At 58.0% G+C, this 23,898-nt stretch overlaps 1 protein-coding gene across 1 annotated transcript in view; it reads left to right on the top strand.

The window, feature by feature from the left end:
* SHROOM2 (shroom family member 2) overlaps positions 1-23,898 on the top strand; it is an 81,354-nt gene that overhangs the window by 21,625 nt on the left and 35,831 nt on the right. The window contains exon 2 of the mRNA XM_037511709.1: positions 22,692-22,843. Within this exon, the coding sequence (XP_037367606.1) occupies positions 22,692-22,843 (152 nt within the window). The remainder of the gene's footprint in view (positions 1-22,691; positions 22,844-23,898) is intronic.

Genomic DNA, 23,898 nt, shown 5'->3' with positions numbered 1-23,898 from the left:
CCTTCACTCCCTGCTCGCACCCCAGCCCCTGGGCCGCACCCAGGCTCCTTTCCGTCTCGGTGAAGTTGCCTCTTCTGGGCCGCACACATGTGCCCTTTTCAGCGTGCACCCACTTGTAGTGGGGCGTCGGTGCTCCCTTGCTCTCCCTGCACATGCTGTTCCGTGGCATGGCCAGACTGCCCTCGGTCGGCAGGGTCCCTGGGGCGGCGACCAGGCTCTGTGCCTGTGGCGGGGGGGACAGACAAGCCAGATAAGCCCTTGGAAGTGCAGTTCTACCCCTTGCAAGCAGGATTTTAAAAATTATATAAATATAGATGTATGTCACAGGATTGCTGGGGAAATCTAATAAACCAACTATTTGAAAAATGTGTTTCATGTCTTCTCTCTCTGACCTCAGGAAGCAACTCTAAATTCTTGTAACGTGGAGAAAAATCCCCAGCTTCATCGAGCTGACAGCCGAGTGAGAGGTTGTCAGAGGCATGGAATTCTCCACGTCGTTTTTCTTACCATCCAATGAGCGCATGCCCCGTCTTGCCCTCCCGGAGGTGTGGAATGTGCAGCGAACTTAGAAAAAAGCGCTGTTTCCAGGGTGTCTGCAGTGGGCTAGGCCCCAGACAGCTTTCCTCGCCCGGCGTCGCTTTGCTCTGCTCGCGAAGTGCGGCTGGCCCAGGTGGTCGGGCCTGTGCCACCGTGTGGCCCTCGTGTCCCCATCCTCCATCACGCGCCCCCGGTGTGCCAGTTTCCCTGGCCCCAACCCTGTGGGGTGCCTTCCCGAGGCCTCACGCGCGGTCCTCTGGGCAAACAGCCGGTGACGCTGTCTCCATGAAATACATCAGGCTCTGGGCAATGAGCGTCCCATTTTGTCAGAGAGCCAGAGTTGGGGAGTCCAGGCACTCCTTGGGGAGTAAGGGCACTGAGGAAGGTGGGGATGAGCTGGCTGGAATTGGCTTCCTGCCCCCGCCCCCAGGCAGTGAGGCCAGTTCGGGCTGGTGTACTGCACGGTGGCCCACGTTCCGCACGGGAGCCGTGACGCAGGTGAGGCTTGACCGCCAAGGGAGGAGTGAGTCATCTGTAAGCATCTAGAACGGGGAGCAGCTCATCCCAGTGGGTCCTCTCCTTCCTGAAAATTTACAGCAAGTCCCAGCATAAACCTAAGCCCTGCAGAGACCGGAGTTAAGTAAGGGAGCCGAAAGGAAGGAATCGAGAAGCTTTAAGTAGGAGAGCTGAACGCAGCCGTCCCTGCAGGCCGAGCTTTTGTTTGGAAACACACAGATGGTGATCAGGGCGCTTCCTCCAGAACCAGCCTCTGCTCTGTCCTGGGCCCTGCAGCCCCGGCCCTCTCTGCCAGGGATGCAATAAAATGGCAGCGGGTGACTGATCCTCTTCCCGACTGAAACTGACTGACATTTCACCAGGTGGCTCCTGGCGTGGAGACAGCCACAGTGAGCGCTTTCAGGTGGCACGGGACACTAATGGCCTCTGTCACTGCCTAATTGGTGTATGTATGTCATGTGGGAACCTGCCCCCCCCCCCCGTTTCCATGGCAAGGCGGTGGCTGGAGAGGGGCGGTCCCTGCTGGTCACCTGTGGTTGGGGCACAGTCTGTGCCAGTGACTGGTGACCTTCTCTCGTCACTGACACTTCCTTACCTGGTCTGGAATCCTGCCATAAAGCAAACCTTGCTCGGTAATCTGGCTTGTCCTGGGAGTTGGGAGCTGCCACCGCCCCTTGCCCCTCCAGGAAGCAGCTCCCAGGTGGAGAGTGAATCTTTGCATCCTGCAGCTGGATGCTCCCAGCCCCCTGGCCTTGGAGCCTCAGACCCTGCTGCCTGCCCCGGGCCTCCTTGGAGAGCTTTGAGAGAAACTTCAGAGGAAGGACCTGGGGAGTGGCATGGGGAGGGTTTGATCTGTGCTGTGCCCCTGACACCATAGCCACAATCAGCGCGGTCAGTGGGCACCACCCCGCAAGGGTCCCCGTGCTCCCACCCTGTCCAGCACCGAGCCGCTTGTGACCCCTCTGGGCCGGTGTATGTTGTCTGGAGCATTGCGGACACGGGTCCGACAGCAGCCCCCCAGCTTTCACTCAGAATGCACCGCCAGGTTGCCTGTGGGCCAGCAGCTCATTCCCCGAATCGCACGAGCAGGCTGTGAGTTAGATGCTGGTGAGTGTTTCTGTTGCTTTAGTGTCTGAGCCCAAGTGTTGGGGTAGTTCAAGGAGAGCCAGCGGGGAGAGGCTGGCGAGTGTGAAGGCTCTGGGGAAGGGGGCTTCTGCAGCCGGGGAGAGGCGGCCTTGCCCCTCCCCATCCAGCTGTTGACTTCGGATGCCACGGCCCCTGACTTAAACCCGGACTTGGCATTCCCAGCCCTGAGAAGACCTGTTTCCTACCACCCTCAGTCTCTGAGGCCCTCCTGTTATCCCCAGCGAGAGGAGGCGGGCAGGTTTCAGGGATTACAGGGGCAGCGTGCATCTGAAGAGAGCCCCAGACCCCCAGACCTGCACATCTCTACCTCAGTGCCTCATTTTTAAGCCCTCTTGCCACACTATGTCGCCTAAAAGCTAAAAGAATGTCTCTGCTCTCAGGGGAAGTGTTTACTCAGGACATATTGTGAGTTGCGCTCCCCACTCCAGGTCTTCCTATCCCAAGTTCCTGTCAGTGCAGCTTGGCAAACAAAACGTGAGCCTTGGGGCTCAGATCTGCTACTGCTGCTGCTCTTTCCACGGTTGCGAGTGAAAACCGACTCCGAACTCGATCACATTATGCGGAGCAGTGGGCTGGTCTAGCACGGCAGCTGTGTTCTCGGGGCTTCCGGGAATCGTCGACTGTAGACTCGCGTGGGTGACCAGGGAGGGCGAAGCGCAGAGAGCCCATCGCCATGCCAGGCGCTTGGTCTCGGGCTGTGGAATACGGGTGAGCCCTCGCCCCATACTTCCGTGTAATGCAAAACTTCTGTCGTGAAGACTTGTTTACAGGAAAGCAGCAAATGTTGTGTACAGCCTGGCTTTTCCAACCAGGGTTACTTGAAGAGGGAAAGGTTTCCCTTTTTGCTTTTTCCGATTTTAAAATTCTCCAGATCTTCCTTCCTGGTGTCAGCGCTGTCTGGTGCTCAGTGCAGCTGTTTTCTTGCGCGCCAGCTGCTGGGCAGCGCAGATGCCTGGGTGTGCTGCATTCTCCCGCTGGCTTGTGGCCACACACGGACGCTGTGGGCTTTGTGACTCGGGCCACCTTGGGTGCCTTGGAAGGGAGCAAGGAGTCGACCGGGTAGAAGATACTGCAGGTGGTGGTGAAATGACCTCTTTTTACTGCTGATTCCCAGTATGTGCCAGATAGGCCGCCCCCCTGTCTGCCCACCCCCGCCACCTTGCAGTGTGCGGCCTAGCCGGTGGCATTACAGCGGGCTCTGTCCGCAGAATCTCTCTTTCCTTGCTGGGGCCGTCTAGCCCTCGCTCCAGATGCCTTCTGTGTGCAGAGACCATGTAGGGGCCATGGTGTGAAATCTCTGCCCACATACCCTGAGGCTGCCTGGGTGTGTGTCTGCGCAGGGTGGTGCCTCTTTAATAAACGTGGTTTATCGTGAATTTTCTTTGCCTTGACCCGTTAGAAGGACAGGTGGACTATGCAAAGGATGGAGGAGATGATGCTTACGGGACACAAGCTGGCAGAAGAGTGGCCGCTGCTGCTTTGTGGGGAGAAACGGCTGTAGTCACAGGCTGCTGAAACCCCCTTATTTATGACTTCCTGCGAGTCCCGCCTTCCGCTGCTGGCTACGTGTCCCTCGTGACCTCCTGAGCGACTTACTGATGACCAGCACGCCTTTACTTAAACGCTCACGGTGCGTGCAGGGTTTTGAGTGATCTCTGATGCATTTTCCACTGCAGACAGACACACGCCTGTCCTGGGGTCCCCAAAAAGGCTCACTTTGGGCCACGCGTCATCAACTTGGGTTGCTCCGTGAGTCCAGGTCCTTTCCTCCTCCATCCTGGAGTCAGACCGGTGCCTAATCACGGGGCAGAGCTGCTAAGGATGCAGGGCGTTCAGAGGACCGCCGTCCCCTCCTGCCCCTGCAGTAAGAAGTCGGGGAAGCCAGCAGGTCTCAGTCTGGTCCTTTGGTGTCCAGAAGAAAGCCACCCCAGCGCCTGGTCTCAGGAATGCCAGCTCGCATCCCCTGCAGGGTGAAGGCGGCCCTGGCTCCTGTGCGATGGTGCCCGCCCGCCCCCCTTCCCTAACGCCTTGCTGGGTGGAGGGGGGCTTTGTCCTGGGGCGGGGCTAGAAAGAGGGCTGGAGTTTGCTCCTGGTGCTTCCACTTTGCCCTTTTCTGACACCCTCCTTTCCACCACGTGGTGGGGGGCCACCGGCCTGGAAGTGCTGTGACCCTGTGTGCCAGGCCTGCTGCCCTCCTGTCCCCGCTCGTCCTGACCCCAGGGCCCTTGGGTTGTCCAGCCAGCAGAGAGGGCGGTGGCTGATGGCAGGCCCATGGCTGCACAAGGCACACCCTCTCTAGGGTGCTGCTCCATGTGCCCTGAATTTCATTGCTGCTTTATTTCTCTGAAAAGTAGGCCCCCTCTATTTCTGTCTTGGTTATATTTACACATAATATGTATGTTATACTTACGTATTATCTGTGTGCGTGAGAGAGAGAGAGAGTGTGTGTGTGTGTGTGTGTGTGTGTGTGTGTGTGTATTGGGTACTACGTGTATCTGTAATGAGGTGTAACTCGCATTGAGAAAAGTGACTAGAACATCTGGATAAACACAACTGTGTCACTTGCCACCCAGATCGAGAAATCAAACATTCCTGTTTACCTTTTTGAGATTCAGCAGCAGCATTTCATTCATTTTCTCTGCTGTGTGGGTGTTTTAGGGTGCTTTTGGAAATTTAGTGGCTCTCCCCCCTCACGTCCCACTTGATCCTTCTGCAGAGATTCACCTTGGTGACATCTGTGTTGCCTCAGAGCCTGTGCTCTGCGGTTGGGGTCTGCCTTCCAGAAGATTCGCTGTTTTCTCAGAGTCACTTTGTGACTATATAGTTAGGCCTGGAGCTTCCCGCCAGCTGCTTCTGGGCCTCCTTGCCCGTGTGGCACACTTGGAGGGCACAAAGGCTGGGTGCTGGGGGATGGCTTTGTCCCTGATGATGGAAACGTGGACCAGGACACGTCAGCTTCCGATTTTGAAAAGGTAATCCCGCGGCTGGGACGTCGCCGTTGATCTGTTTTCTTGTTTTGGTTTCTTACAGCTGGTAACTGTTTTTTATTCTGTGCTTGTCTTGGCTTCAGCACAACAGCCATGAAACCAGACAGGTTTCCTTGTAGACAAGCCCGGCGAGCCAGGCCGGTAGCATTCGAACCCGCCAGCAGACAGGAGCTCAGACCTCGGAGCTGGTGCCGCCAGGCTCTCGGCCCCTCGTTGCTGGGGGTTTTGTGTTTATTACAAGAGGGAGCTTGGCATCCGTAGCTGTGTTTCTCCCTCAGCTGAGCAGAATTAATGGTCAGTCCTTGGGTCAGCTTCTTGGTCTCTTGAATCAGTTTCATCTCCTAGATGGGGCATCGAGGCGCACCTCCTGGGCACAGGAAGGCCACGTAGTAAGTGCACGCCCACTGTGAGGGAGGCACTCACTGCCTGGCACACACAGCTTCTGACTCCTCGTTCCCTGGACCACCGACAGGGCTGGAGCGAGCGGGCCTCCACACTGGCCAAGTTCCCACCCAGGGTTGTTTCCATGTGCTGGGGCCCCAGGGCCATGGGCAGCCGCCCTCCTTGCAGCCCGAAGCCTGGCCCGGTTGCAGCCCAGATCCTTCCTGGCTTCCTTCCATTGGTGGCTGCCAAAGGACCCAGGACCCAGGAGTGAGGAGAGGGGTCCTCCCCTGCTGACGCTCTGCTTTTCTGTGCAAGCACCCGGCGGCTTGTGCCCGTGAAACCGGCCTCTCCTTGTGACCCAGGGGACAGGCCACCAGCTCCGGGCGGTGCTCTTTAGCCCCTCTCAGGCTGGGAGGCATCTCGGGGTTTGGAGAGGTAAATGAGGGTTCACCCCTGCTAAGAGCTCATGGGATCTGCCCCCCAGGGCCGATGATGGCTGTCATCTTATCACTAGAGCTTGTCTGCATTGGCCCCGCCTTCCAGAACCTTCTGCAGTCAGTATAGGGCTGTGTCCTTTCTCCTTCCTCCCCCCACCCCCTCCAGATAGCTTGCTTCAGGATGGAACCGACACACCAGAAAGAGGAAGCAAGCCTCTGCCATTACGCAAAGCCCTCCATCCAGTTAATGTCCCTGAACTTGGCCGACCTGTTTGTCAGCACTGGGGCTGGCGGAGATAACACCGAGGGACTCAGGAGGATAATCCTCTCTCGGGTGGAAGGGAGTGGAAATTGTCTTGTGCAGTCTGAGGAGATATAGGTGCCTTCTGGACACCAGGGCACAGCGCTTGCTGTGTAGTTTCAGCTTTCCAAAGCCAGTTGTCACAAAGCAGTGTCCCTTTGGGGGAGGGGTGTTTTGAGGGGTCTTCTCCCCTCACGAATGCAGAGGTTCAGAGGTGATACTGCTCTGCTAGACCAGTGACTCTGACATCTGTGGGCTGCACCCCAAACCCCACGACTCTAGGCCCCCCGCTGGGGCACATGGTTGGTGGGGCATTGCGCAGACCGGAGCACGCCCTGGCTGGACCACTCTGATCTTCCCCCTACTTGGAGTTTCCAGGAGCCACCACTTTGCTAGCTCCCCTCAGATCCCCCACCTCTCCTTTGTGTCTGCCCCTGGCCCCCTGAGGGGTGACTTCCTGAAGAAAGGCTGTTTGGCGCTGGGGTTGATTTGGTTACTTTATGATCTTCCTACTCACCTGCCCAGGAGGGCCGGGAGCCAGGAAGCCAACAGACCCTTGTGCTTGGCCAGCGCACCCCAGGTGGCCCCGGAGCCCACCCCCTTCCTCTCGCCCAGCCCTGTGTGGTCTGGGCCACTCCAGTTGGCATTGGCTGTTGCAATCATCCCAATCCTCTGGAGACTGGCCCTGCAGTGTCCCCGGTTCACTTCACTTTATCACTCTATTCTCTGCTGTCCCTGTGGAGGGCCGGGCACCCTGGCCCTCCTGGCCCTGCCCGGAGCCACAGCTACTTCTCACTGGCCTGCCTTCCCTCTGCTGACCCTCCGGGCAGCTTCCAGCCCTGTTCCCTGGATTTCCCCCTCCCTGCACTACGTCCCACTTCACTTTTGAGAACCCCAGTCTGTTTGGGGGTTCGCATTCGGAGCCGGTGGCTGCTTGGCCAGATGGGTAGCGCCTGCAGGGCTCACTGCAGATGCTGGAGGCAGGTGTGCAGGGTCCAGGCTGGGGTGTACCTCACAGTCAAAAATACAGCCGCTTCTCTTTCCCTCGCGCTCTCTTTCCCTGGCTTGCTCTGGAGCGCTTGCCTGCATGAGGGTGGAGGGGTCCAGACTTGCTGTGCAGCCAGACGCAGGACAAGTTCCGCAGTGTGTGCTTGGGGTTTCACCAAGAGCCTGGGCACTCTCCTGGCAGCTGCAGATAGGTTGACCCCATCAGCCTCCAGGTCTGAGGCAGTGGGCATTCCAGGCAGAGAGGGGCCTCTCTGCCGCCTCTGCCTTGGAGTGAGGCAGGAAGGGCTGCTCGGGAGGCGCAGGGACGCAGCCTGTACCCCGGCAGAAGGCACAGTGGGAGCCCTTGGCAGGAGAAGACTGTGGGGTCGTGAACGACCCCCCTGCTTGTGGGCACCAGGTTTCTGCTGCCTTTAAGAGCACGCCCGGCTGGACAGCTGAGCGGTGTCAGGTGAGCCACCTGCCCACACATGTAGGCTCGTCCCTGAGGTGTGTCCTGGCTCCTGCCAGCTCTGCAGGACGTCTTGGCCTTCACTCTCATTGGCATCACCTCGACTTTCTACCCGGGCGGAGGTGCGGTAGGCGTTCTCGTCAGCCGCGCCCTGACACGCCGGCTCCGCATGAAAGCGGCATTGCACCCGCAGTGAGAGGCGGGTGAGGCCGGAACTTGGGACCGTTTAAGGCTGGGCAGGCCCTCGGAACAGTCAGGACTGAAGTGACAAGGTAATCGAGGGGTAAGGAAGCGGAGGCCTGCACAGGGGCAATGGTTTGCCTGAGGTGTGTTTCTGGAAAGCCGGGGGGACAATCCCACTTCTGCCTCTTCAAGCAACACTGGCACCTTCCCAGCCATGGGCGAGCCCCTTGCCGGAATCTGTGGAGGTTTCCTTTCCGGGAAGGCCTGCTTTTGTGCGGCTGTTTCCTGGGTGTTCCCAGGCTGGGCACCAGTGGGAGCCAGCCTCTCCCTGCTGGGGGCGGGACTCACTGGCGCTGTGGAGGAGCAGGTCGCACCCAGGCAGCTCCCCCACTCCCAAGGCTGGCAGCCAGCTGGAGGGGCCTGGCTGAGCACCGGCAGCAGGGCCTGCCTGGACTCTCTGGGAAGCCCAGGCCTGGCTGAGCCGGGCCCCGTCTCATGGCCGTGCAGGCTGCTGTGCTCACCTCAGTAGTCTTACTCTTACAGCGGAAGGAGGGTAATTATTTTCTTAGGCTGTTTAACAAAGTGGCACACGCTGGGCTGCTTGAAACAGAAGCTTATTGTCTCCAGTTCCGGAGGCGCGCGTTGGAGGTCAGGCTCTGTGAAGGCACGGGGGGCCACCTTCCCTCGCCTCCCTGCTCTGGTGCCCCAGGAGTCCTGTGGCTTAGAGGTGCTTCCCTCAGCCAGTCCCCATCTGCCCGTTGTCTTCTCCCGGTGTGTCTGGGGCGGGCTTTTCTTCCTCCTAAGAGGTCACGGCCACCGGAGGGCTTCCTCCCTGCGCCAGGCTCAGCTCACCCTTACTGTGCAAAGAAAGGTCCCACTTCCAAGAAAGCTGACTGTCGCGGGTCCCGGGGGTTAGGACTGCGATGTTTCTTGGGGAGGGGGGACACTGTTCAGCCCCTAAGAGGGTATTTTGGAAGTGGCTTACATATGGGCAGGGTCTGTCATCAGGCAGACCCTGACAGAGGGATTTTTAGAGTCCCTCACTTGCGACTGCTCCCGACGGGCCCGAGGAGTGGCCCAAAATAGGGTGACGAGGACCTTTGCTCACTAGGTGTGTTACCTGTGCTTGGAACCTCAATGTTCCTGCGTTGGCTTTGTGTGTAGAGTGCTTGGGCAGTAATTTTTTTAGTAGTCCTTCATGGGAGAGAGCTACCCTCCCCGCTTCTGAATACAGAGATAAAAATCCCAAATATTCCCATGTCAGTCCAGACAGACAAATGGATATTTTGCATCAGAGTCTGTCCCTAAAAGGACTGACTAAAGCACAAGCAATGGAATGAAGTCAGGCTGCAGCCAGTTTTAAAATGGCCTTAACCCTGAAGTTTTGCCAGGTGAGTTTTAAACCACCTTCACCCAGGAAGAAATAATGATGGTCCATCCTCAGCATGCTCTGCCCTGGGTTTGCTGCGTGTGGCTTTGCCCGCCCTAAATGAGGCACAGAATGAACTCAGTGTCGGATATTCAGTCTTTTTTTTTTTTTAAGATTTATTTTTATTTATCTATGCAGAGGTGCAGGGGGTGAGAGGATTCACTGAAGACAGAGCGGGGAGCAGAACAGGCGGATCTACTGAAATCCACTGCTGAGGGGAGCAGCGGGGAGACAGGTCTGCTGCGCCATGTGGATTGCTCCCTGGCCAGGAACAGCTGGCAATAGCTTGATAGCACTGAGACTTAACCCCTGCGCTACCAGGGAGCCCCTGGGAAAAGGTGAGAGGTAGGCCAGGAGTCACCCTGACAGCCCAAAGCACCACCAAAAAGCTTCTGAATTTGCTGTGCTTTGACTACTGTGTCCAAAGAATTAAGTCATTTTAATTCGAGTCACTAAAACATCTTTATTGAGATGATGTTCGTTTACAACACCACATAGGATTTAGGGGGACACTGCATATAATTTTAGGGGGCCTTTTTGGATGTAAGTTACCACACTACATCTACCGCCAAAGCCCCATCATCTTCCACCACAGTCTATTTATTGGTCCCATCTTCCCTTTCCTCCCTACCCGCCTCCCCCTCTGGTAGACTCAATCCTATAGTCTGATCTCTGGGGTTTGTTTTGCTTTAGTTTTGTCTGTTCCTTTGTTTTGTGTCTGTGTAGTCCACATACTTGTGAAATCATCGGGTATTTGTCTTTCTGTTTTACTTCATCAGCATCATCCATGTTGTAGCAAATGGAAGCGTTCGTCTTTTTTATAGCTGAGTAGTATTCCAATGTGAATACAGGCCACATCTTCATCCACTGCTCTGGCCTTGGGCATCAGGTGTCCCCACAGTGTGCCTACGTTTAAGTGGTGCTGCAGTGAGCACAGGAGTGCAGGTTTCTCTTCTTAATTTAGTGTTCTTCATTCCTCGGTAGGTACCTGGGAGTGGCATTGCTGGATCCCATGGCAGTCTGTACTGAGTATTCTGAGGGCCCTCCATGCAGCTTTCCGCGGGGGCTGGGCTGTGCACATCCCTGCACGCACAGTTCCTCTTTCTCCACGCCTTCAGCAACGTTTGTTTTTTGTTTGTTTGATAAGGGCCATTCTCACGGGGTGAGGTGGTACCTCATCGTGGTTTTCAGATGCGTTTCCCTATTAGTAAGTGGTGTTGCCATTTTTCCACGTGCCTGCCAGCCAACTCTCTGTTTTCTTTGGAGAAGTCTGTGTAGCCCATCTGCCCAGTTTTTGATGGGGTTCTTTGTTTTTCTGTTGAGTTCTTTGTAGATCTTGGATATCAGCCCCTTGTCAGACATATGATGTGCAAATATTTTCTCCCATTCGGTAGGGTGTCTTTTCATTTTTGTGATCGTTTCTTTGAGTCATTTTTCTAAAGACTGAAGAATGTTTCACTTTCCCCCAAAGCCGCACATGAACTCGGGAGAAATAAACATAACATTCGGGAAGGAAGATTTTGCCAGAAGAAGCTGGCGACTGAGAAGCTTGGTGTTTGTGTGGTCTCGCTGCGGTTAGGGGTGCTTGAACCTTGTGTCCACTTTCTTCTGGGAGAGAGGAAGGTTGCAAGTGTGGCAATGACTGGGCCGTTTTGTTTTGATTCAAATCTCAGTGCATCGGGCAGAAATGACGTCACTGGTGACGTGAGGAGCGTGTTTGGTGTGATTAAAACCCCGCTCACGAGGCTCCCCTTGCACCGACACGGCCTAGCTGTCAGCGTCCAGCCCCCATGCCCCTCCTCCACGCTCTGGCCTGGCCTGCACGTCTCTCCCGGGCGCAGGCACAGAGCTGCGGGTCTCTGCACATTGTTCGAGGCCACGGCAAAGGGAAAGGGCGGTCCCCGACGTGTCTGTGCCTTTGATGGCAGAGACAAAGGCTTCCTCAGAGACCCCTGACGTCTGCTTCCGTCTCCTGTGTCAGAACGGCCGCTCGGCCACCCCTCCCTGCTGGGGACTGTCCATCTCTGCGGTCGGTTCCCTTCCTGGGGTGGCCTGGGCCGTCCGCCCCCCTGGCTGTGTGACCGCGGTGATGGAGGGAGGGGGTCACTTCCGACAGATGCCATCAGGAGAACTTGCCACTTGAGGGAGGTCCTGAAAGTGAGGTCGAGTCTGAAGGGCGCAGTTTAGAGACTCAGCGTGTGTGTGTGTTGGGGGGCTTGGTGGGTGGGGTTCCTGCCTGGCACCTGGGTGCTGACACGCGGGGGAGGTGTGTGCAGCGTGGTGGCGGAGGCGTGGCCCCAGCCTCTGAGCGCTGTGCGCAGCCAGAGCTCTGTCCTCCAGGAGACTTAGGCCTCAGGCACCGTGGTCACCCGTTCCGGGGGCTGCGGCACGCCAGCCCAAACAAGCACGTGAGTCTCAGTGTGGAGGCTGGAGCCTCAGCCCAGGAGCCCGCCGATGCGGTGCTGGCGGTGCTGGTTCACAGACACATCTTCTTACTGCGTCTGCCGGGGCGGGGGGCCAGGGAGCTCGCTGGGGTGTTCGTTATAAGGGCACCGATCCCCCTCGTGGGGATCCACCCTGATGAGTCATCACCTCCCAGAGGCCTCCTGACCCCCACGCCCCTGTGGTAGGAATTGGGGGGCACGTCCTCAGCCTGTGGCCACATGAACGTTGCCACCCCTTTATTTTACCCGATACAACGAGGCAGGCGTGGCAGGAGCTGAGCTCCCTGGGAAGGCAGGTAGCGGACCCCGTGGGGCCCTCTGTGGCAGCGCCCCTCCGCCCGGCACCGAGCACCCTCATCCACAGGGGCGTCTGCGTGGGGCGGGGCAGAGGGCTGGGCGGCCGCTAGAAAGCAGCAGCCTGTGTTCTGACGGACGGCCGCGCCGCTCTTCCTGCTCCTTGGTTGCCGGCGGCCTTCGGCTCTTTTCACGGTGAGAGTGGCCGAGCGAGGTCACGCCTGTCGTCTGCGCTCCCCGGCCTGTCGTCCCCCCGTGGCGGAGAAGAGGGCCAGTCGGCAGGCCTGTGTCCCCTGGAGGGGCGCGCGTGGGGCCTCTGCCGCCGGGCCTGGGTGCTTCTGCGGCCGGCCGGAGAGACCAGCATGGGCGGGGCGACGGCCCTGGCCTCGGAGGGAAGCCGGGCTTGCCGACGGGAACTCACCGTCTCGGCGATGCCTTTCCTCTCTGCTCGCCCTCTCCAGAAGCAGCGCCTGGTGTGCTTCCACACACAGACGAGAAGCAGAGATGGTCTGGGACTTGGCCTCCGAGAGACGCTGGTCTCGTGGGGGCTGGAGGCGAAGCTGTGCTGCGAGCGGGGTGTGGCCCGAGGGTGCTGGCGCGGCTGCAGCGTGGTGGGGGCCCACGAAAGAGGCGTCGCTGGCGATGCCGGCCAAGTGCAGTGTCCTGAAGGCCAGGGGGCGTGGGCAGTCTGCGTGCTCGTGAGCGGGGTGGGGTGTGGCTGGAGGGTATCCAGACACTTCTGCCCGAAGCCAGAAAGACCCTTTTCTCTGGGGAGAAAGGACAGAGGGCCTCTGGGCCGGTGTGATGTTTTCTCAGGGCCAGTTTGCACCATGCCCGAGGGCCTGGTGAGACCCAGTGCCCTCCTGGCCTGAATTGGCCTTTTCTTTTCTTTTTTTTTTTTTTTAAGATTTATTTATTGATGCATACAAGAGCTGGGGTGTACTCCAGAGGTGCTGGGTTGGGGGTGAGAGGACTCCCCAGAGACAGAGCGGGGAGCAGAGCAGGCGGAATGACTGAAGTACACTGCTGAGGGGAGCAGCGGGCGAGACAGGAGAGGTCTGCTGCGCCCTGTGGGTAACTCCCTGGCCGGGGATCGAACTTTTGCTGCCGTGCCTGCGGGTAGCTTCATAGTGCTGACACTTAATCCCGTGTGCCTCCAGGGAGCCCCCTAAGCTGGCCTTTCCAAAGCCTGGCCACCCCAGCCTGCCAGGCGCAGACCTGCCTCCGGTTTGCAGTTCCCGTGGCCCGGCCGGCACCAGCATCCCCGAGCGCGTCTTCGGGATCACGACGTGAACCTAAGTGGGACTCATTCCATTTGTTTTCCCGAGTAGTCGGTTGGGTTTGTGCATCCGCCCAGCGTCCAGCTGCCACAGGTGTTGGATGCAATCCAAGTCAGCATCCGTGGAGAGAGGAAAGGAAACCGCAGGCTACGTGAACAATGGCGTGTGCCCAGCCTTGGGAAGGCCGCTACACCGGGACGAGCGGAGAGCCTCCTGCAGGACTCTGACGGGACCCGGAGGGCTCGCTGTAGGACTCCACACCGACTGGTCTCTGGAACAGGCAGGGCCTGGCAGCACAGCAGCCGGTGGCTGCGGGGGCATAAAGAAAGGGCCTAGCAGGGAGCCCCCACTATAGGGCCCAGCAGGGAGCTAGCACCTACAGGGACAAGGGGGACCTATGCAAAGGCAGGGCACCACTGCCCTGTCCCTTGCCATGTGTCCCTGTGATGTCGCCTGCAGACAACGGTAGCCGCTGTGTCACTTCTGCCTCAGGAAGGTCCCTCTGACCGGATCCCAGGAGGAACCAGGCAGGGTTGGGCACTCTGGACAGCGTGGTCCACGTAACCGTGAGGCCGTGTCTGTGGCTGGTTCACAAACCGCTGGCCTGTGCCGGCTGTGTCCGCCCCGGGAAGTCCCGGGGACGTGCAGAGGAGCGTGTTTGCCGTCTTTGCTAGATCTCGAATGCATGGTATTTAACCCGCGACGTATTTTAAGAGGCGTTTGTGCCTCTGCCTGAGAACTGACCTCACATTTAAGCCGTGTGTGTGCGTGTTTGGGGGGAAATGTGCTCTCGTTTCCACATAATCCACTTGAGGCTCAACTTTTGTAATACATCCCATTTATAAATTGCAACCTTCTGTGTCTCAGCAACGCTCCTGTAGCCAAACAAGGGAAAAGGAAACTTTAAATTAGGTTTAGGGCAAACAAGAATAGCTAGGATATCTGAGCTTCAGGGTTTTTTCTTCTAAACAACCTTATGTAAGAGGACTTAGCGAGCACACCGCTGAAATAGCTTGGCCTGCTCTCAACCAGGCGGGCTCCCCGACTTCTTAAGCTTCTCGTGTCCTCGTGTGAATATTAAGAATGGAGTCGTGTGTCACTGGACTGGAGATGAACAGAAGCCTGCGCTGGGCTGCCTGAGACCCGGTTTGGACATTAGCAGGTGACAGCCCCCCTGAGCTGGTTTGTAAATACACTTGTACGATCCTTGAGAGCTCGCACGGTCTTTTCACGTTCTCTTTCCTGCTTGTCCTGGGATGGCAGGCGGCCAGCGCTTCACCACTGGGGGGACAAAAGCGAGACAGAGAAAAATGAAGTGACTCTCTGAATCACGTGGTTGAACGAGGGAGGCCACTGTTAAGTCCTCGACAGTCCCTCACCATCTTGAAAACCTTCCCTGCTAACCCGCCCCCACCGCCCGCCCTGGAGCTGAGTATTCCCTCCCTGCGTGTGCCACCCGGGCCCCAGCGTACCCCACTACCACAGCACTGTCACGTGACACCGTGCGTCCAGAGACGAGCGCGCACGTCCACCTGGGCAGGGAGCACTTAACAGAGTACAGGACTCCGCAGCCTGGCCGGGTGCCAGCACAGCCCAGCAGGGCAGGGACGCCGAGAGCCCTGCAGGGCCGAGCACACCCCCAATGACTCCAGGGGAAAACTGGCTGCCCCCAACATAAAGAATGAACTATTGAGCAATAGTTACTTATTATCAACTTACCGAGTAATTATTAACTGGCCATAAGGGGGGGAAGAGAACGCTAAAGAATGCAGGAAGAGCAGGTGTAAGGAGTAACCCCAGCAGGTCCAGGAAGGAAGACATTTGCAGCCACACCTCTCCCCCCTCGGAGGCCATGGGATGGGCTGCAGCTCACGGACAGTGGAGAAATTCACTGTGTGTCCGAGACCAGTTGCCCCCTCCCTCTTCTCCCCCAGCCCCAGCCCCAGCCCCGGAGCAACTGCAGGGTCCAGCAGCTAGCAGGCTGCAGCAGGAGCTGACCCGGCAGCTGTCTGCCAGGCCAACAGAACCCCCTAGGTAGCCACACGAGCCACGGCTTCTGAAGCTCGCCAGGAGGCCACCTGCACAGTGCCATTGGGGCTGGCCAGAAGCCAGCCAGGTTCTCTCGGGAAGCTGCCCACCCAACCGCAGGGCGAGCGCCACTGTTGCACTTGACTGCAGCTGGCGCTGGGCAGAGGGAAAAGCCAGCTGCCGACGGGGACAGCCCCTTCTCCGGCGGTGGCCCTCCAGCGCCCTCTACTGGCGATGCCTGCCAGGTGCCGCCCGCCAAGGAGCGGCGTTCCCCGGGTCCCGGGTGGGGCAGCCAAGGTCCGGCTGCCAGTGAGAGGCCATGACGGGTGCTAACTGGGGTAGTGTTGGAGCAGGCTGTTTGCAAATCTTTCTCCTTCCAGGTCGTAACTTCTTCAGCGCACAGTTTCCAAGTTGCTCCCTCCAGAGTTTCCATCCGGAAACTGCCTTGCATAGCTTGGCTGGGGTGCTCTGGGGTGCAGTGTGGATGGGGTGATTAGCACTTTGCAAAGTCCTGAGGCCCTGGCCCTCCACCTTACCTGCAGAGGGGCACACACGTGGGACTTGCCCTGCTCGTGGCAGGTGGGAACACTCCTGTTTGGTGCCTTCCCACCTGCTCTGGACTCTGGCCTACCGGCCTGACTCTGGAGGCAAACTCCAGTCTCCCCCCAAGCAGCGTCCCGGGTCTAGACTTCTGGGTGCTGGTTTCCTCCTCCACAGCCTCCCCCTCTCTCCCACATCTGCCTTTCTTTGTTCTGGGGCCTCGTGCCACCCAGCCGTCGTCGGGGAGGGACGGAAGGAGTGTGCTAAGAGGACTCTTCTGTTCCTAAGCCTTGGGAAAAGACATCTTATTGGTCTGGGTGCAGAGTATACACGGTGGCTTCTGGCTTATGTCGTTAGGCCTTCCTCTGTTGGCTCTCCTATCATTTTGAGGAAGGGGTTTTCCTTGCATAATTAAGACTTTGCTTTGAGGTTGGCCTGCAGACATTGCACTTGGTACACAATTCTTAACATATGCACCACAGATCGAAAAATAGCATGTGGTCACGGGGGTGCTTCTCTGCACAGCTATCCTAGTGACTTTTGGAAGCAGAATTTCCTTTGGAAGATGTCCAGTGTCTAAGTCTTCAAGTGTTGATGAGCTGTTACCTCCAGGTCCCTCCTACGCACAACCCAGTATCCTCAGCGCTCCCCAGTCTGCGCGAAGGTGAGGTTCCTTGTGGCGTGGGAACCGAGTGGTTTGGGAAACAGTCCCCTCTGGAGCAGCCGGGTTCTAGGAGCTGCTGTTTTCTTTGAGACAGTTCTGTTTAAAAACATGGAAATAGCGGTGATCTCATCTGCTGAAGACATTAAATACACAACTATGACTCCAAATTTCTAATTATTTTTATTTATTTATGCATACAAGAACTGGGGTGTAGGCTGGAGGTGTGGGGGGGGGGTGAGAGGATTCCCCAGAGACAGAGTGGGGAGCAGAATAGGTGGACTGACTGAAATACACTGCTGAGGGGAGCAGCGGGGAGACAGGAGAGGTCTGCTGCGCCACCAGGGAGGCCCCTCCAAATTTCTATTTAGTAGCCTTTGTATCATCGGGTATAAAAACCAACCAGGACAGAGCCCTGCCCCACTGCTCACGTTCAGGGGATGCTGGGGCAGCCAGAGCCTCCTGGGATCATTGTCTCACTCCTTTCTGTTTGCAGCAAAAATAGAAGCAGTCAGCAGACGAGCTCACCCATTGAGAAAAGCAGTTTTACTTGAAAATGAGATGGGCGGGGGGCGGGGGGTGCTGCCTGCAAAATGTTTCTGGGACTCCTGCAAGACTCGTGTGTCCTCAGTAGTTGGTGAAATCTCCATCTGGGGGTACAAGAAGGGGCGATGGGGCCCTTCAATCAGACGAGCTTGTGTCAACTGGAGACCCAGTCTCCTCCTCCTGCAGTGTCCAGCTGTCCTGGGGCCGGGGGGGGGGGCGGGGTCCTGCCCTCTGTGTTGTGCAGAGAACGGACCTTCCTGAGTTCCTTGCTCAGCCCCGTGTTTGCTTTGTCTGGACCATCCTGTCCCACTGCTGCTTGCTTCCTTCCTCCCTTGCAGGGCCGGGTTTAGCGGACACCTGCAGGCCCCTTGCAGGCTCTCCGCCCTCACTGGCTGGCATCTGGAGGGCACCGCCAGGGGCTGAGGGCCTCCTCCATGCCGAGAGCCTCCTCCTGGGGCCTCCTCGCCATGGTCTGCCTCCTCCCGCCCCAGCGTGAGTGGTGACTTAGGTTAAGGCACTCTGTGGAGGCTTCTGTGTCAATGGGCTTCCCGACTCTGCCACCGTTCGACCCTCTCCTGGGATGAGTCGGGCTTTTTTCCTAAAGCTCACGAAGAATGGCGGCGGGAGGGCTTAATGCGGCAGACTCTGGCGGCAGCTCCTCTCAGACTGAGCTCTCTGGAGCCGCCGTGGCGGGCACGCTGCAGGCGTCACCCTTCGAAACGCGACGTTGCTCTTGTGGCCGCTCTGCCTCGGGCCCATTGCTGGCTGCTGTGATTTTCGATTTTCCGCATCGCAGCTCAGCGCCCCAGCACATCCCTCCGGGCCTTGTCACCGCTGCCGGTGGCTGCGGGCCTGGGGTCTTCCTGCGGCTCTGCGGCCCAGCTGCGGGTAGCTCTCGCTGCCCTCTGCTGCCCGGATCTTCTTCCCTTGCCCTTCTGTTCTGAGGCGGAGGGAGGTCAGCTTGTGTTCCTGCAAGGTGATCCTTCCGGAATTATTCGCTTGAATAAGAAAGCCACTCCCTGCGCCCAGACCCGCCTGCTCTGGGCTCTCGGCCTTCAGGACTTGGGCCAGATTCTCATTCCAGGTCAGGATCCTCCATCCCACCTCTCTGCCCTCATCTTCAAACACTCCCCAGCCAGAGAGCTGCACCCACCAGGCTGACATTCCTCAGCCACTGCTTCCTGCCTCTGCGCCTGTCTTTAGCCGAGACCCCAGTTTGGAATGTGCTCCCGTCTGGCGGTCGTGAAGTCTTTTTATCTCTGCCCCCGAGTTGGGGTGACCAGCACCCACACACCCCAGTACACTGCCTGTCTGCAGAGGGACCTTTGTGAGTTGGCGCGAGCTGGCCTGAGAAATGCCCAGCACCTCACACCGCCTGCCCCGTGCAGCCACAGAGCGCAGGCCTCGGCACGCACCGGACAAGGGGCATCGTCTGGAGCCCCATCTCGGTCCCGCAGGTGTGGGACACGGCTCACTGGGGGGCCTGGCGAGCACGTCTGTGGGTGCAGTAGTGCCAGCTTCAGGGATTTTGGCACCACGTCAGTCCTGATGAGTCCCGCCTGTCAGAGCCGCCCGGAGGGGTGAAGGTTGCAGAGGGGAGGCTCTCGGGGCTCCTGGCTTCCCTGAGCTGCTTTTGCTTGGCGGGGAAGCCGACAGGGAAATCCCAGCTGCCCTCTCCCGGAAGCCCAAGGGGGCTTGCTGGGAAGTGTGGGGTGCGGGGCGGGGCAGGCGGGTGGCCTGGTAGGCTCCTGCAGGCCCGGGTGACGGAAGAGGGGCCTGAGCGGTGTGTACAAGGCAGAGACCGATGTTACAGGTGGGTGCAGCCGGCCTAGGGCTTGTTCACACAGGAGGTGGTGGAATGAGAGCGAGAAGCCGTGGGGTCACGGCTGAGTCAGACCCGGGTGGTGTGTCACCATGACGTGTCACCTCTGACTTCAGAAACTGTCCTGAGTCATCGTGGTTCTGCCAGAAGGTTTTCCTGCCATACTGGAATTCAAAGGCTGCTTTGTAGGGAGGAGGGCACATTCTCACGCTGCGTCCCATGCCTCTTTCCCCGGATGCTGATGAACGCGGCACTTTGATGAGGGTAAATAGAAGAAAAATGTACCCTCCCGCCCTCTCTCTGAGTGTCCCTTTCAGTGGCCTCAGGAGCCCTTGGTCTTGTGACTCCTTCACTACTGTCCACCGCCAGTGCACTTTCATCTTCTAAAACGGAAACTGTCCCCCGGAAATGCCGACTCGCCAGCCCTGGCTCCCCTCCCTCTGCTCTCTGTCTCCGGACTAGCCTCTTCCCGGCGCCTCCCGAGTGCGGTCAGAGCATGTGTCTTTCCGTGACTGCTTGTGCCCCTCTGCAGAACGTCCTCAGAGCTCAGCCCTGTCATACCCGCGCTGCGCGTCAAGGTTTCCTTCCTCGTCAAGGCCGAATAATAGGCCATTGTCGATACAGGGCCGCTCCGTCCACCCGCTCCCCTGAGCCTGGGTTTCTGAGCTGCTCTGGCCTGGGGTGCATAGCTCTTGAAAGACACAACCAATAGAGGGTCTGTCCTTAGACATTTGTGATGATGGCATCACACTTTGTAAATGTGCATTTTTATGAATGTCGCAGTAGCCCCTATTAACGTGTAATTAGGTCTGCAGTTGCGTGTGCCTCGATTGCCTTGTGTTTCCTGTGCCTTCTAACTCATTTGGTGTGCAAATTGCATTCTCGGTTCGCACCAGGCTCCCACTGGCAGCGGAGCTGGAATTTGAAAAAATCTGTATTCCTGGAGGTCCGTGTTCCAGCCTCTCCAGCAGATTAATGCATAGCCGTATGTGGGAGGCCTCTGCTGCTCCTCCACTCTGAGTAGATGTTCCAGGGTTACGTAACGTGACGTATGGTTTAAGGCCCAATTACCTACTATGACAGTGCATTGAGGAGGCCCATTTGTTGCCAGTTTGTTTATGCTCCATGGTGGGACTCTGTTCTGGGAGAGAGGGGGATTCTGGATGCTGAATTAGGCCAGCCCTAGCCAATTTCAGCCCAAAATTGTTAGGAACTGATTTGTCATGAGCTACTTAATCTTGGAAACGAAACTCTGGCTATTAGACCTTTTGTTAAATGCAGTGGTGGCTGTAAGTAATAGCATGGCCTTGCAGCTAAGGGGCCTTATCTTGGAGCTGCCAGGAAATGGGGCGAAAGAGCTGACCCCTCCCTCTGGGCTGGGGTGAGGGGTCTGTCCGTGGTCAGAGAGACTTAAGTGGGCGGGATCCCTGCCTGTCAAGAAAAGCTACCCAAGCGCAGAGGTCTTGAAAGAAAAGGCCTGTGGCCAGCTGCCGGGCTGTGCGGTGGCCTCCGAGTCCCTGGGCCCAGAGTGGGGGAGAAGCCGAACTGTCCCTTGCTCCGCTCCGCACCGTCCGCTGGGGACCTGTTCTGTCCAGGCGGCCTCCCTCGGGCGCCCTCTGCTGGCCACTCTGGTGAAGGGCACTTTCCCCGGGCCAGCTCCCCAGCAGTGCAAGCTTGGCGGTGGCTCCACATGGCCCAGTGTGTAGTCTGGGCGGGTGGGGCCTATTTACAGTGTTGGGTTGGGGTCAGTTGCTGGAATGCTGAAGCCAGTAGTTGACCGATCGCCTCCTAGTTCTGTTGGGAGGGTCTCTTGGTGTTTATGGCCTGCACTGGCAGTGAGAAGTAGCTTTATTAACCGAAGAGTTCGCGTATCCTTGGATGCAGGCGGAGCTTAGGGAAGCTCCGGCGGTGTGAGTGGCTCAACACCAGCTCTCTGGCCTTACGGGAGGTGCATCTGGGGCCCTGTGCTGACCTTGGGAAGTGCTTCCTAGGTAAACTTTGGCCTGCCCTCGAGGGGCTGGAAATGCCCCAATCCCACCGATGTGCTCAGAACCATCCGTTTTCTCACTTGATTCCCAGGCAGTTTGTAAAGATAGCAGCTCTTTGGTGTAAAGCAGGGGCTGGCAAACCTCTTTTGGGAGAAGCCAAGTAGTAAATGTTTTTGGCTCTTTTCTGGGCCAAGCTGCTGGCTTCTCTCCCGAAGCAGTATATAAACAAATGGGGTGTGGTTGTGGTCCCGTAAGATTTTATTTACCGAAGAAAGAACAGAGCAGCTGGCTGGAGTCGGCTCCCGGGCCACGCTTGGCTCAGCATGTACCGAACACAGCCTGGGTGGATGGACGGGCTCGGGGATTCATCTGGGCCTCTTGGGGCTCAGTGGAACGATCAGTGCATAGGAAAACCAAGGGCTTAAGGGTCCAGATTTCTCAGGATAAAACCGTACAATAGACGACACGCAAGCTTTTAAGGAGTCATTCATGTGTGCTGGGCCCCAAGCAGCGACTGTCCTGATATTCATAGCATGTCAGACTCTATTAGGACAATTACCAAGGAAACAGATGCTGGCAAGTGGCAGGGGTCTTCCAGGCTGGCGGTGGGGCGCTGAACATGGTGGCTGCTTTCGAGAAGGCCACCCGGTCCTCCAGGTACTTTCTGTGGTGACCACACCACCCAGTGCTGCCAGGAACACTCCCACGGGAAGTGCAGGCTCACCCAGAACCGGTGCAATGGTGCCCACAGCACCGTCACACACAGTTGCCAAAAAGGCAACTCAAATGTCCATGGACTGATGAGTGGAGAGGCAGATGTGGCCCTGGCCCCCCACGTTGTCAGCTCTGAGAGGAAGCGCCTCGATACCAGCCGTGAGACCCTTAGTACCCAACTGTGTGTATACACAGTGTCCAGGACAGTGAGGCCTCGACAGAGCAGACTACACTGCCCCGGGCTGGGTGGTGGTGGTGGTGGGGGTGGGGGGGTGGTCTCCTCAGTGTTCTGAAGTCCACGGGCACAGAGCTCTGAAAAATAAGGGAAAAGTCATTTATGTGGGTGAATGGTGTGGAAGTGGAGTTATATCTCAATAAAACTGTTTTGTTAATCTTGTCTTTAGCTATTTGTTTATTTAAAGATTTATTTATTTATGCATGCACGAGCTTGGGGTGCAGGCCAGAGGTGTGGGGGGTGAGAGGATTTCCCGAGACAGAGTGGGGAGCAGAACAGGCGGATCTACTGAAATACACTGCTGAGGGGAGCAGCGGGTGAGTCAGGAGAGGTCTGCTGTGCCATGTGGGTAGCTCCCTGGCCGGGGATGGAACTCGTGCTACAGTGGCTGCGGATAGCTTCACAGTGCTGAGATTCAACCCCTTGTGCCACCACAGAGGCCCTCTAGCTAATTGTTTTTGTCTGAGGTCATTAGGAAATCAAACGGCCCTTCATCCTGGTTTGCATGGAGGAGACCCAGGAAACGAATTGGTGTGTTTGACTCCCTGTCTCTAGAGTGTTCCCCAGTGGTGCTTTCCATTCTCTGGGTGAGAGGAGGCCCCCAGGCCGTGGGGTGCGTCCCCGTCCCCTGCCCAGGAAGGGCCCAGGTGGCGCCTCCCACTCCCGGGTGACCCTGGTGGCCGGTCCCGGGTGCAGGCCCGCGGGGGTACTGGGACTGCTTTCCCACAGCGGGAGGCTCACGGGCCGTGCGTCTGTGTTGCAGATTGAAGAAGGAAGCAAAGCTGCGGCCGTGGACAAGTTACTGGCGGGAGACGAGATTGTGGGCATCAACGACGTCGGTCTCTCGGGATTCAGACAAGAGGCCATTTGCCTGGTGAAGGGGTCCCATAAGACCCTGAAGTTGGTGGTGAAAAGGTAAGACCCGGGCCCAGCGCTGTCATGCTGGGGAGCAGGGTGGCTGTGCCTCTGGCTTAGCAGATGCCCCGAGGAAAGGTGACACACCTGAAGCCGGTCACTTGCGGCTTTGTCCTGATAGGGCGGGGATGCCCTCCCACTTGGGGATGTGCTATCTGGGCGCTCGGCCGCGTTGAAGAGGGGTGCTCTGGCGGGGGGAGCTGCGTCTCCGAGATGCTGCAGAATGTGCTGTCCCATCACGGTGCTGGGCTCTGGGCATCTGGTTGGCTGGCTAGAGAGGCCGACGACCAAGAAGGGCTTGTCATTCGAATGCTCGAGAGAAAATGTGTGGTGACTGTCCTGCCGTAGGGGTTTTCTGCTTGTCCTCGCCCTTTCGGGCTTTGCAAGTCCAGACCGCAGAGCCAGTCATGCTGCGAGGATGCCGCCGCCACCCGATCGCTGAGCCCAGCCCCGGGCGGCCTGGTGTTGCCGGCGGTTTGGCCGGAGCCAAGTTACCGATGGGGTCGCTCTGTGTCACTTCCGGTGTCGGCCGGCAGCCTCAAGTCCTTTTGCGACTCTAATCACAGCCCCTGAGCCGCGTGCGGGAGCGGATTAACACTGCGGCGGGGATGCAGGGTTGGCCCGGGTGTGAGGTTACACGTTTGAAGAAAGGAGCTTCCCAGACCCCACAGCTCTCCATGGTGCCTGGAGCAAGGTCTTCGCAACATGCAGTGGCGTCTGGGTGTCCCTGCGTCCCCGTGGTTTCGACACTGAGCCGGTGCCCCCTCTGCTGCCCCAGAACTCCGTGTGCAGCTCCATGTTGCTCGGATGGATCAGCACCAGCCGTGGAGCTGCCAGAGGCCGGGGCGGCCAGGACACGGCAGGTCTTGGCCCTCGCACTCCTCCCGAGAGCCCTCCCCTGGTGGAGACCGTGCTCCCCTGCGCGGCCCCCGAGCAGGCGCCAGGCATGCTGAGAGCTGCCTCTGCAGGGGCCCAGGGCCTCATTCGGGCTCTGGGGCAAAAGTTCCTTGAGCATTTTGGATGTCGTGGGTTTTGGCACTGTGTTTATTTTTTTG

The sequence above is a fragment of the Talpa occidentalis genome, unplaced genomic scaffold, assembly GCF_014898055.3.
Source record: "Talpa occidentalis isolate TD23 unplaced genomic scaffold, MPIMG_talOcc4v2.1 talOcc4.15, whole genome shotgun sequence".
Taxonomy (NCBI): Eukaryota; Metazoa; Chordata; class Mammalia; order Eulipotyphla; family Talpidae; genus Talpa; species Talpa occidentalis.
This window is presented reverse-complemented; position numbering and strand designations above follow the sequence as displayed.